General features: G+C 41.8%; 1 protein-coding gene across 1 annotated transcript in view; it reads left to right on the plus strand.

The window, feature by feature from the left end:
* CFAP46 (cilia and flagella associated protein 46) overlaps positions 1–13,857 on the plus strand; it is a 1,487,057-nt gene that overhangs the window by 1,424,934 nt on the left and 48,266 nt on the right. Inside the window, exon 59 of the mRNA XM_078643461.1 lies at positions 6,379–6,515. Within this exon, the coding sequence (XP_078499587.1) occupies positions 6,379–6,515 (137 nt within the window). The remainder of the gene's footprint in view (positions 1–6,378; positions 6,516–13,857) is intronic.

A 13,857-nucleotide genomic window follows, 5' to 3' on the forward strand; every position in this document is an offset into this window, starting at 1 on the left:
CAACGCATGTATTTACAACGCATGTTTTTACAACGCAGGTACCTTTACAACGCATACCATTACAACGTAAGTATTGGTAAGTATATAATTATATTTTAAATTTTATATGTTTGGGTTTTTTAAGGGGTATTTTTAGGGTTTAGGGTCAGTTTTCAGTTTTTGGGTAAAGGGGCATTTTTAGGGTTCAGGGTCAGTTTTCAGTTTTTGGGTAAAGGGGTATTTTTAGGGTTCAGGGTCAGTTTTCAGTTTTTGGGTAAAGGGGTATTTTTAGGGTTCAGGGTCAGTTTTCAGTTTTTGGGTAAAGGGGTATTTTTAGGGTTCAGGGTCAGTTTTCAGCTTTTGGGTAAAGGGGCATTTTTAGGGTTCAGGGTCAGCTTTTAGTTTTTGGGTAAAGGGGTATTTTTAGGGTTCAGGGTCAGTTTTCAGTTTTTGGGTAAAGGGGTATTTTTAGGGTTCAGGGTCAGTTTTCAGTTTTTGGGTAAAGGGGTATTTTTAGGGTTCAGGGTCAGTTTTCAGTTTTGGGGTAAAGGGGTATTTTTAGGGTTCAGGGTCAGTTTTCAGTTTTTGGGTAAAGGGGCATTTTTAGGGTTCAGGGTCAGTTTTTCGTTTTTGGGTAAAGGGGTATTTTTAGGGTTCAGGGTCAGTTTTCAGTTTTTGGGTAAAGGGGTATTTTTAGGGTTCAGGGTCAGTTTTCAGTTTTTGGGTAAAGGGGTATTTTTAGGGTTCAGGGTCAGTTTTCAGTTTTTGGGTAAAGGGGTATTTTTAGGGTTCAGGGTCAGTTTTCAGTTTTTGGGTAAAGGGGTATTTTTAGGGTTCAGGGTCAGTTTTGGGTTTTTGGGTAAAGGGCTATTTTTAGGGTTCAGGGTCAGTTTTGGGTTTTTGGGGTACAGGGGTATTTTTAGGGTTCAGGGTCAGTTTTGGGTTTTTGGGTAAAGGGGTATTTTTAGGGTTCAGGGTCAGTTTTGGGTTTTTGGGGTACAGGGGTATTTTTAGGGTTCAGGGTCAGTTTTGGGTTTTTGGGGTACAGGGGTATTTTTAGGGTTCAGGGTCAGTTTTGGGTTTTTGGGGTACAGGGGTATAAGGTAAAAATAAAATAAAATTAAATTTAAATTAAATCAATTAAATAAAATTAAATTAAAGTAAATTAAATTATATTATTTTCAATTATTTTAAATAAAAAAAAAATAATATATACTTACCAATACTTACGTTGTAATGGTATGCGTTGTAAAGGTACCTGCGTTGTAAAAACATGCGTTGTAAATACATGCGTTGTAAAAGTTTTTGCGTTGTAAAAAATTTGTTGTAATGGCATGCGTTGTAAAAGTATGAGTTGTAACGTCATACATCCGCCTCAGCTAGTGGGATGGTTCTGGCTTTCAAATAAAGGTATAATTTAAAACCATCATTCGGCAACATCCGTTTTCTTGAAGCTGTCAAAGTCTTACGATACTTTGGACTGAACTTCTTTATGCAAAGACTCGCCAGGCTATTGACGGTTAGCACCTATTCTATTCTCCAAGATTTGTAGAGCTCGTCGCTTCCCAGAATCAGGCTTCCCAGCATTATTGGATTGGATGGAGTAAGCGAATTAAAAGTTTTAGGATTTAGGGAAAGAGATAGATTTTAAGTTTTTTTCTGAAACTCATGATGAAGTTGTCCTCCTTTCTGAGACTGGTAGGCAGAGAGGTCCAACGCTTTAGTGCAAGGTACGTTAAAGACCTACACCCATTTCTAGCTCTCTTTATTCTGGGGACAAAATGCAGTTCAAGATTGTTTGATCTCAGGACCCATTTGGCATGGTAGGGGTTGGCCAGTTTATGTAGGACAGCTGGGCCTGTGCTGTGTTTTGCCCAGTGTAGAATGCATAGTGCCTTGAATTGTATTCTGCAACTTATGGGCAGCCAGTGAAGAGTTTTGAGTGCAGCACTACCAAATTTGTGTTTTCTGATTGACTAACAGTATCCAGGCGGTGGCATTTTGAATAATCTGGAGTTTTTTTATTACTAAGTACCAGGAATTGTCATAATGAATGTGATATAAAATTCGACCTTGAATCATGATTCTGAGTGATTCTGCTGGAAGCCATTTCAGGACCCTTCTCAGGGATCTCAAAAGGCAGAAAAAGCTGCCAGACACCTTTTTTGCTTAGGAGGCCATGGTTAATTGGTAGTCCAGGGACATCCCTAGGCTTTTTAGGTCTCTCCTACGCAGCACGCATGCGCTGCTTAGGAAAGAGACCTGAAGCCATTGATTACCTTTATCAGGCTAAAACGTGCACGCGTTCCATTGTCTTCAATGGCAACGCGTACACGTGTGGCGATTCCCTTGCGGGAGCGAGCGCCACCATACAGTAGCAATTACTGCTTCCGCAATGGAATCGCGCAGGCCTCCCTCCCCCATGCTGTGGCGCGAGGCGCGCACGCTTGTTTTTGTTCTCCCTGGAAACAGCTGAACCAACTTACATGAGTACAGCTATGATTTATTCTTGCTAAACATGGCAGTGTAAAGGCGCTGAGCTATTTTATTACTGTGTGTGTAGTTTTCGTGCTTCTCAGAGGGTAGACCCTGTCTACATTTACAGCATCCATTATGGTGAGGGAAACGGTACTGTGGGTGCAATACACCCCCTGATGGAATACCTTTTTTGTGTGGTTTTTAGTCGTTTTTTTTTACATTCAGTTACACTTTTTGTGACCTGCATTGGGGAAGAACATGTGAAAAAGATTTCAGCACGAAGTATTCCTCCTTGCATGGTTTTACCATAGAATAGAGCATGGCCGAAATAGCTGTGCAAAACAAGGATGCGAGTGCAATTTGAGAAAATCTCTTATGAGCGCAAGGTGGAAACCTTCTGCAAAAAAATGTGGGTTGATCATATACATGCTCCTAACTTATAATGAAGGGCTTACTTAGCTGGGCTAGATTTACTAATATTAATCCCCACGTCTACAGGCGTTACCTCAGCAGGGAATTTCTGTAACACAGAGTAAATATGACCGAAGTTGAACGTGAGCAGATTTTTGCCTGATGTACTTTTAAAAATCCAGCAGGGGGCTGGGCTGGCCATGTAGGACAAAGGAAGTGCTCCAAGAGACTGGGGACCTGGGTGTTGATTTTACGGATGGGCAAACCGGAAGGATCATCAGCTATGCAGCCAGGCAAACAGCCCTGGGGAAACGCACACAATTGTAGACACGTGTATAACTCGCCTCTTCCCCAAACTCTAGAAGACAGTCCCGCTCAGTCGCCACAGTCACTCGATGTAACAAAGTGTTGGTACGAACACACTTTCCGGGGCTAAGCCCACCACTGGTCCAGTCGAATTCTTCGTACAAACAAACCCTCTGACTGGCCATTTATCAGTACACATACCCAGGTATTAGTGTGATTAAAAGTGTCCGATACCTAACCTGTCAGAGCAGCCCACTTAGCAGGGAGCCCTGCAGTTATATTTATATGCGTTGCAAAATGTCATCCCATGGGGACAGTTAATCGAAACAGAGCTGCGAGGAGGCATTGGTGGGTTCTTTGTAAATTGCATGTTCTCTGCACAGGCGCCTGCCATGGTAGAATTTTGTTTTTTTTAATGTGCCTGTCCCTAATTTATGGATTTTAAGCTTTCAAATAAATACATGTCATTTAAGAAATGCGTTCGTAGCGTCCTTTGTAAAGTGTGTCGGTGTTTGTGCTTATGAAGAAGCCCTTTGCCACCTCTGGTCTTCCTGGCTGTCTCCATTATGAGTGACGTCTGCAGCACATGGTGCACTTGGGAGATGGTAACATGACACCTAATTAACAAGTAGTAATCAGAAAGCCACAATAAATGAGTGGGGAGCCCAGATGACCATGCTTTGTCCCGGCATGCTTCGCATAAGCCCCTGGCATGCTTGCAGGGATCAGGCAGGCCTCGATCAACGGCGGATAAACCCACATTGACATTGCTGAATGGACTGCGCTGGTGCCCTCTATTTTCATGAGGCTCACTCCCATGCCGGCTCTTTGTTGGGAATAACTGCCGCGTTTAACCCTGGGTTTGTGCATTGTTGTTTTTGGATAGCAGTTTGCCTAGGACAAAAAAAAAAAAGCTCAGTGTTGCCATTGATTGAAACAGGCTTTTTTGCAGTGAGGAGCTTGAATGGAAAAGCACCAAGGTGTGTGAGGAGACAACTGCATAAAATCTGTGTGTGGCTCATGTGAGTGAGACGCTACTTTACCAAGTACAGATGCGTCATCTGTCTTTCCCTCTAACTTTAACCATAGTTTCTATTGAGGCGATTTTTTTAATGCTGAAAAACAGTCATTTTTGTAACCTAACTATACAAGTTGTGATTTATATTTGGCCGTCAAAATGTAACAGATGCTAGTGAGAGTGCATCACTCCGCAACACCACCACTGCATCACTCCGCGCCACCACAGTATCACTCCGTGCACCACAGACCACTGCATCTCAGTGCCACATAATTACACACCACATAATTACACTCTACTCAATGCAACATAAATACACTCAACATAATTACACGGCCACATAATTACATGCCACATAATTGCACTCTACTCAATGCAACACAAATACACCCCACATACCACTAAGTACCACATAATTACAAGCCACATAATTACACTCTACTCAATGCAACATAAATACACTCCACATTATACCACTTGGTGCCACATAATTACATGCCACATTATTACACTCTACTCAATGCAACACAAATACACTCCATTTTATTACCACTCGGTGCCACATAATTCCATGCCCCATATTTACACTCTACGCAATGCAACATAAATACAATCAACATAATACTACTCAGTACCACATAATTACACGCCACATAATTATACTCTATTCAATGCAACATAAATACACTTTATGTAATACCACTGTGCCACCTAATTACACGCCACATATTTACACTCTACTCAATGTAACATAAATACACTCCACAAAATACCACTCAGTGCAACATAGTTGCACACTACATAATTACACTCTACTCAATGCAACATGATTTCACTCCACATACCACTCAGTACCACATAATTACACCTCACATATTTACACTCTACTCAATGTAACATAATTACACGCCACATAATTATACTCTACTGAATGCAACATACACTCCACATAATACCACTCAGTGCCACATAATTACATGCCACATAGTCACACTCTACTCAATACAACAAAAAATACGCCCCACATAATACCACTCAGTGCCACGTAATTACACGCCACATAATACCACTCAGTGCCACAAAATAACACGCCACATATTTACACTCTACTCAATGCAATAAAAAACACTCCACATATCACCACTTAGTACCACATAATTACACACCACATAATTACACTGAACTCAATGCAACATAAATACACTCCACATAATACCACTCACTACCACATAATCACACGTCACAATTACTATATTTAATGCAACATAAATAGACTCCACATATTACCACTCAGTGCCACATAATTACACACACCTAAGCATCACCTAAGCATCACGTCAGTCTGCCCTTGAAATCTGGCATCTGTTGATTCTCCCCTAGTGTTCATCCACTGCTCGTGTTCTAATTAAATATCTGTTTTCCAACCTCCAATCCCCCGTTATTTATGTCCCGCTCCCCCATATCAAAAACAATTATAACAAACAAGCATGAGAACAGGCAGAAAGAAGTTGCCAGCACTGCAACTACAAAAAAAATAGAAGACTTTTTTTATGTTAAAATCATTTTTTAATCAGGTTGTTCAGTTGTATTTAATGTTGTCTTGGTTTGTATAAAAGTAACTAAAATGCTTAACGCTTTTTATTATAACTTTTCATCATGAAACACAGCAGCCACAATGCTCTACAACATAGCCAAAAGTTCTGGCTAAACACACAAGGTCCCAAAGGCGAGACCTATTGGCTATGCCAATGCTTGTTACTTCTGACTTAGGCGGTCTCCTGTAACGTATTTTGCTCAGTGAGATGTCACCAGTTAGCGTGAAATGTAAAAATGCAGAGGCAGAAAAAATACAAGTCACCCAATGCAGCAACCCTTTCACTTTAGTCAATGGCCTCCTGCATATTATCAGTGCTCGCTCTCCCATATCAGCTCTTCTCTGGCTTTGTTTGAATATAGCTAGTAGAAATAGTGATGCTTATGAATGCATGGATGAATGGATTCCTCATTTGTAAACTTTTATATGTAGGTTTGGCCTCTTCCTAACTGGTTTCAATTTTACAAACTTCGAGAAAGTGGAAAAGAACCTGTGGAGTCTGGTGAATAACTGTTTCATTTGTCCTGCAACATACCCATTTCACATTAACGGTGTTTAACAAATATCATTTGTTGTTTTTGCTTTTTCCTAGTGTGCTGTATTTATCATTGGAAAAGCCTATTGAAACTGCAGTCCTGCTAAGTCTTACCGGTGTTCGTTCTATTATGGTCAATCTTTGGCACACAACTCTAGAAGAGAATACAAAACGGCTGATAAGTTTGACTGAGAGTAAGTAGCCTTTCTTCCATTCGAACATGTGCACAAGTGTCAAGTCTTAAACAGAACACACTCCTTTCTTCTTCGATTTAGCCTCTTTTGTTTAATTATTTTATTGTGATGTCTGGGAATATTCTAAAGGTGAGAACTCTGTGGTTGAATGAAGTATCCACTAGAAAGTGCAGTGTCTAATGGAAGTAACTTGTTTATTTTGACTATCCCATTCTTCTCCCTCTTCCCCCGCCCGTGCATTTGGATATGCACGAAATCAAATATACCTGCACTGGCTATAACTGGCTATAACTTGCTAACTGCTTCCAACATTTAAGCAGATTCCCTCCCGAGCACTCAGTTAAATCATTTTATAATTAACAAATTATTCATAAACACTTCAAATCTTGATTGGCACAGGCACAAAAGTCCAAATTATGAATCCGATATCCCGAATGGATGTTCCAACAACGTTTATTACTTCACATTGGGGTTCATTCCAAAAGACATATTGTATCTTCCAAACGATGCAGCCAACACGTGTTTTGTCGTGATTACTGTACACACATTGACTTCCTCAGGGCTGTTTATTCTGCATGTTCATAATACATAAAGTATCTTTCAGTGTTAAGTACCATCAGAACCATCTATTCCGTATAGAATTCCAAATCGTATCTCTGTATAGTCACTGTTACTTGGAGTACGGAGGTGCAACGCCGACTCACGGGACTGATGATAGTCGCTCTCGATATTGAACGTGGATATTGTAAATTTGAACGTGGGTGCGGAATTGTGGTGTGCACCGAGATTGGAATAGAGAGGATCTGTATTACAATATTGTACAGATGTGGATATGATGTACTCCAAGTAACAGTGACTATACAGAGATACGATTTGGAATTCTATACGAAATAGATGGTTCTGATGGTACTTAACACTGAAAGATTCTTTATGTATTATGAACATGCAGAATAAACAGCCCTGAGGAAGTCAATGTGTGTACAGTAATCATGACGAAACACGTGTTGGCTGCATCGTTTGGAAGATACAATATGTCTTTTGGAATGAACCCCAATGTGAAGTAATAAACGTTGTTGGAACATCCATTCCGGGATATCGGATTCATAATTTTGACTTTTGTGCCTGTGCCAATAAAGATTTGAAGTGTTTATGGATAATTTGTTAATTATAAAATGATTTAACTGAGTGCTCGGGAGGGAATCTGCTTGCTTTGTGGTTTTATTGAGGTAAAACCTTGTTGATGTTAGAACCCGGAGCTCTTAGGGATAGCCTAGGTCTTTAGGGCCTGTTCAGAGTGTGTTGTGATGTGCTTTCAGCCTAACATGGACTTCAAGTCCCAGGATGCCTTGAGGCGTTCTAGGGAGACCATGTTCCTTTCTGCACCAATCAGATGCAGACTGGGAGGTTCATATGCCTCCTCCCTCTTCCTGGCGGTGCTTGGTTTTCTCGTTTGGATTCCTGCCTGGGTCCCGACCCGAGTATCCTCGATACTATCCTTTGCTCCCTTGAACTTGTGTTCGTGTTCCTCCTCCTCCCTGAGCTAGAGCTACGCACGGCCGCGTGGGCTCTTGCGGTTAAATCGAAGGACTTTCTCTCTACGGCATTTTGTCTGAATCTCTTGCCTCTGCAAACGCCGGATGTAAGACTGGTTTTCCTCCGCCGCCTTAAACTGCTCACAGGTGTGGCGCTAGGAAGCGTTGCCTTGTCCTGTGAGTCTCTCCTCTGCTTCCCTGCACCCTCGGACCTGAACGCTGTGGAAGCCTGCAGCTTCTCTCGGCATTTTGTTTGAAATATAAGACAAGTGCCGACGTGTTTTCTTTTCTTCACTTATTCATTTTAGTTCTATGGTACGCCGGGTGAAAATAGCCGGTTTACTTAACCTTGGGGAAAACGCCTACGTCTGTGGACAGACTTTCTTTTGTGAACTTTGTTTTTGTTTTTGCCTGCGCAGCGAGGATCATCGCTTCTCTGCAATACTAATTGTTGGACTCTTCGATTTGGGAGAGGATTCAAGACTATAAAACTCTCATGTGGAACTATTTCATTTGTCTGGAGAGACCAAAGTATCTACCCTTCTTTTGGTTCGTATATTACTTTTATTCCATGGATACCTATGGGGTTTGATACAATCTTTGGGCAGGTAAGAGCATTACAGCACACTCAGTACAGAAATCTAGTTAAGCTCCTTATTGTTAACTTTTTGAGTTTACTAAGGTCCCTATTGTGTGTTTTGTTTTCTTCTCTCCTCTGCAGGATACTGCGTCATATTCGCTTGTCATTCCTGATTGCCCTATCTTCTATTCAGGAGACCTATGGGTTTTGGTCTCTCTCTTTTTTGGCGACCACTCAAACCTGTGTGTGTAAATATACTCGCTGGGTGTGTGGTGTCGTGTGAAACAGAGAGGGACACTGTCTACACTTCTGAGGAAGCTGGTTTCTGCCTGGAGCTTGTTGTTCGCCCGACAGTTGATGTTGGTAACCGCATCCTCTTCCCTGGAAGCACCATTTTACAATTGACCTTTATATACCCCGGATTTGCTGAGCACCCTTTTTGTCTGAGTGTTACCAATCTTTTCTTTGCTTCCAACATTTGATGCAGATTTATTTAGGGGTATGCCCAGAGGTGTTCCCAATTCTCACTGTGCCACTGAAGCCAAACTACACACCTCTGACAAGCCCCAATCACGGCAAAACTGATCTTGGGTTCCTTGTGTTCCAGTTCAGGGAGAACCGGGCCTGTCAGTGTGGATTGGATTGTTCCTATTGAATCAGGGTCAAGACTGATTTACATATGGCTGGGTCCAAACTGGAGTGGCATGGTGGGCAAAAGAATGATTGGTTGAAATGCTAACCGAGTGATTAACAGTGGTTAGACTTATTGCCAGCATTCCTCCCTTCACCTTTTGTGTGTTTGCAGATTCAGCAAAAACACTAAATTTATAAGTAAAGGTAGGTTTAATTGCCCCCCTCTTTAACTTTCCCCACCTTATTATGGGTCAGCACAAAACCTGCCATACTCATAGAAAATCACACCTTCCAAGCTTCTGCCAAATGTTGTGCAGGTTTGTTGCACAGTGCAATTGTTATTTCCAATTAAACACTTTCTCAACTAATACCAAGAAAAGGCTAAACATGCTAAATATTTGCCAAATTTCATGCAGATTCATAAGGTGCTAAACGTATTAGTAAATTGGTATTTTTTACTACCACTTTAACTTTGCCCCTCTCAGTGGATCTTCACAAAACCTGAACTTCCTACACTAATTGTAACTTGCTAACTGTTTGCGAAATCTTATTCAGATTGATCAAAGAATGGCAAAGTTATAAACATATTACAATTTTACTGAACCCACCGCCCCCATTAAATTTGCTCCACCATGACACATAACTTGACATACTAATAGAAAAGTGATCCATTCAATTTTCTGCTAATTTTGTGCAGATTCATCACACAGCCAAATTTATTAGCAACTTGTTTGCACCCCACTTTTTAAGTTGCACCCCGTCCTTAACTGAGGTGTATAAAATTGAAAATATGAAAAGTAATTCTAAGTGTCTGCCATATTTTAGCATATTATTCAAACAGTGTAAAAGATATCCGCAAACCACAGTTGGCTTTTCCACTGTCAAGATACACATAAGTCTTTACTCTTTCAAGCCCATCCATCACTTTTTTCAAACACTTATATCTCTGCTGATCAAATTCATCTCAAATCAATTAAAGCATGCTGACTAAAGATCTACTTTCAAATGTGGAGTGAATTCTGTTTATTAGTTTTGGCTGTAGGTACAAGCAACATGGTCTGTGGGAGCTAGCAAAAGGATTTTTTTAACTCATTCTAAATGACTCCCTAAAAATCCTCGACTCCGGTAACTCCTGCCTCCTGGACTTGTCTGTTGCAATCGACACTGTCAACCATCTGGACCTTCATGGGCACCCTTTATCTATAAATCTTTTTATTTTTATTGACATGCTGTAGATAACAAAAACATACAACTATCAGAACAGTTACTTCAGTTTTGTAAAACTGAGCCCTCAATGACAGCATCCCATCATCACCAGTGTACCTCGTTAGAATCAATAGGTATTGTTGACTTTCCCTGGAGCCTATCTTCATATCCTGGCCCAAAAACAAGGACATCATGGTGTGGTCCCAACTAATAAAGATCCCCAGGTGCAACATTGTCAACATGATCAGATGTCATTGGTGTGGATTTATATGCGTTGTCCCAAAGATCCAGCCCATAGTAACTCCTCTATGGACCCCATTTCTTTATAGAATTTTCTAGGGCATCACCTGCTCACATATATAGTACATTCGGCAGTCATATAAAGATCAATTCCCCCTTCTCCATTCCTGTGTCATGGGACTCTCCTCCACCCCCGACGTCTTGCTTGACCACAGCCAGATCCAATGAGGCGAATAGTAGTTGGGTTCTATTAATATCAACCTCACTCAGGATCCCCAGTATGAAAAAACCAGGGTCAACGTTAGTGAAACCTCCGGAACCTTCCCCAGCTCTCCAACGACATCCTCCCAATAGGCTTGTATGGAGGGGCAAGCCCATATCGTGTGGTAAAAGTCATCCGTAACATCCCTGCATGTAAGACAGTATAGTGTCTTTGACCTGCCCATTTTGTGTAATTTCTCCCTGTCATAGTATATTCTATGCAGGATTTTATATTGGACAAAGCTCAATCTACCTTTGATGGCTACCTCTCTGGGGTGCATTAGGGCCAATTCCCAGTCAGCATCCTCCAAGGTTTCCATGTCCCGCTCCCACCTCTCCCGTAGTCTACCCAGGGTGTCTGGCATATTGTTGTTTATGGTTTTAACATAATAGAAATCTCCTTTCCTACAAGCTCCTCTTGTAGCAGTCTCTCCTCTAGTGGAGCGTATTCAGGTAAGTCTGTGCATGGTATGCCCTCTGCCTACCATGTGTGGCACAGCTGTGCATATTTAATACATTGGGATCTGTGTAGCCCATACTCCTGACTAAATATGGGCCAGAGTTTAAGTTCATCCCGTTCCAGGGTGTCACCTATCATGCTCAAGAGGTCACAAGGTTCAAATCCTTTTAATTTACGCAGTTCCTTAACCCACCCTCCTCCTTCTTTGCACTCTAGAACAACACATGGGACGTGAAGGCACATCTCCTCATACCTAACCAACCATTCTCAAAATGTGAAAATGGGCAACTCATTCTAGAGACCAGTCAGCATACATCAAGGGGTCCCTCAATGCTGGATCCTCTCCTCAACACTCTTTAACCTCTACCTAGAACCACTAAGTGTGATTCTCAGAAACTCTATGCCAAGGACATGCAAATATACATGAAAATCTCATCCACTGAAGACATTGCTCTCCTTTCAGTCACGCTCCTAAATATTTAAAGCTGGATGTCTAACCACCATGTAAACCTCAACCCAACTAAAACAGAATTTGTTTCACCTCCGAAAGCAAACACCCCAGTACACGAATGGCTAACTTTCCCGCCATGGATGGCTGCCCTGCCATTGTCCATTGTCCAGAGTGCTAGATTGCTTAGTATCACCCTTGACAATCATGTAAATCTACACAGCCACATCACAGCCATGGCCTAACACGCACAACATCAACTCAGTCAGCTTGTGGTCATCTGGCAATTGATTCCAGAACAAGACCTCAAAAAAGTGGTGCAGTCTCTCGTTCTTTCCATACTAGATTATGGAATTACCCTTTTCTGAGGCCTTCCCAAAATTCACATAGGCCGACTGAGAGCAACACTATATGCAGCAGTTGGCTTTTTTATAGGCCTCAAGAAATTTGACCATATTTCCCCAGCCTAACCCTCCAATGGCTTCCCATTGAAGCACGGCAATTACAAACCGCCTGCATCACTCACAGAGTGCTATACTTTACCCTCCTACCCAAACAAGAAACTGAAAATCTTTAGAGCAAATACATGTTCCAGAAATGCTCAATCCCTGCTCCTGGAACACCCCCATCTTCATTCGAGAATAGTACATTAACCAGTCAATCTCTGGTAGTGCCACAAGAATCTGGAAGTCCTTAGCTCCCTCCCTTCGCCTAACCACCTGAATAGTCACCTTCAAAAAGAACCTCAAGCTCCTTCTATTTCACAGACAAATTGGTTAATCACCCTCAATTACACTGAAGTACTTTCTGCACTAGGGCCTAGATGTAGGTAATTTCATTTTACCACTTCTTAAATACCGAATTTTACTGATTCGGTATTTAAGAAGTGGAAAATAGAGGGGGGGGTGGCGGGGGGGGGGCATGTGGGTATTACAGAATCGGTAAATACCGAATCGTTAAGATTCAGTATTTACCGAATCTGTAAATTCCGATTCGGTAATGCCCATTGATTCCTATGGGCATTGAAGCCCGTAGGAATCAATGGGCATTACCGAATCGGTATTTACCGATTCAGTAAATACCGATTCCAGCAAGGGTGCAGGGGGTGTCACTTTGACACCCTCTAGCACCCCAAATACAGGCATGTGTGCCATGTGGCGCACAGACATGCCCTAAGGGCATGTCTGTCTGTCACATGGCATAGGTGTGCATGCACACATGTGCATGCACACCTGGATTAGGTATTTTACCACCCAATTGGATTGGGTGGTAAAATACCGAATCTGAAAGGCCTGTGGGACTCAGAAGAGTCCCACCTACATCTAGAAGTTACCGAATCGGTAAAATACCGATTCGGTATTTTACCGAATCGGTAAATTTACCAATTCGGTAAATTTACCGATTCGGTAAAAATCGCCCCCTACATCCCAATAACCCATTTACCAGTCGGTAACGGCCGAAATCGGCTTTTACCGGCCGGTAAATGGCCACCTACATCTGGCCCTAGGATACAAACAACCTTTGTTATGTGACCCCACCATCTTAATCGATGCTTTAACTGTGTGCGACCTTTAACCAACTGCTGCAATTGTCCTGGTTGCATCTACTGTAACTGTAACTCACTGTACCCTTGTATCCTGCTACTGTTGTAAAGGGCTCCAATGCCTTTGGGCCAGGTCAGCCCTATATAAAATTTCAAAAAGAAATACGTAAAAAAGATAAAAAAAAGTCTATAACACATCACCATCTGATATTTGAGTGTTTAGGCAATATTATGAATGCTTATGTACCTACTGAACAAAACATTCTACTTGCATGATTTCTGAGCATTTGAGGCTGTAGTGGTCGCATGGATTGAGGGTGAGATGTGAAAGATGTTTAGCTCCCCCCTTACGGTTGGTAACATCAGGAGCACTATTGCCAGTCTTCCTAATGACAAAGTTCTGAGTGTGATCGCCTCCCTTTGGAATTCTATAAAGACT

Source organism: Lissotriton helveticus, chromosome 5_1, assembly GCF_964261635.1.
Source record: "Lissotriton helveticus chromosome 5_1, aLisHel1.1, whole genome shotgun sequence".
NCBI lineage: Eukaryota > Metazoa > Chordata > Amphibia > Caudata > Salamandridae > Lissotriton > Lissotriton helveticus.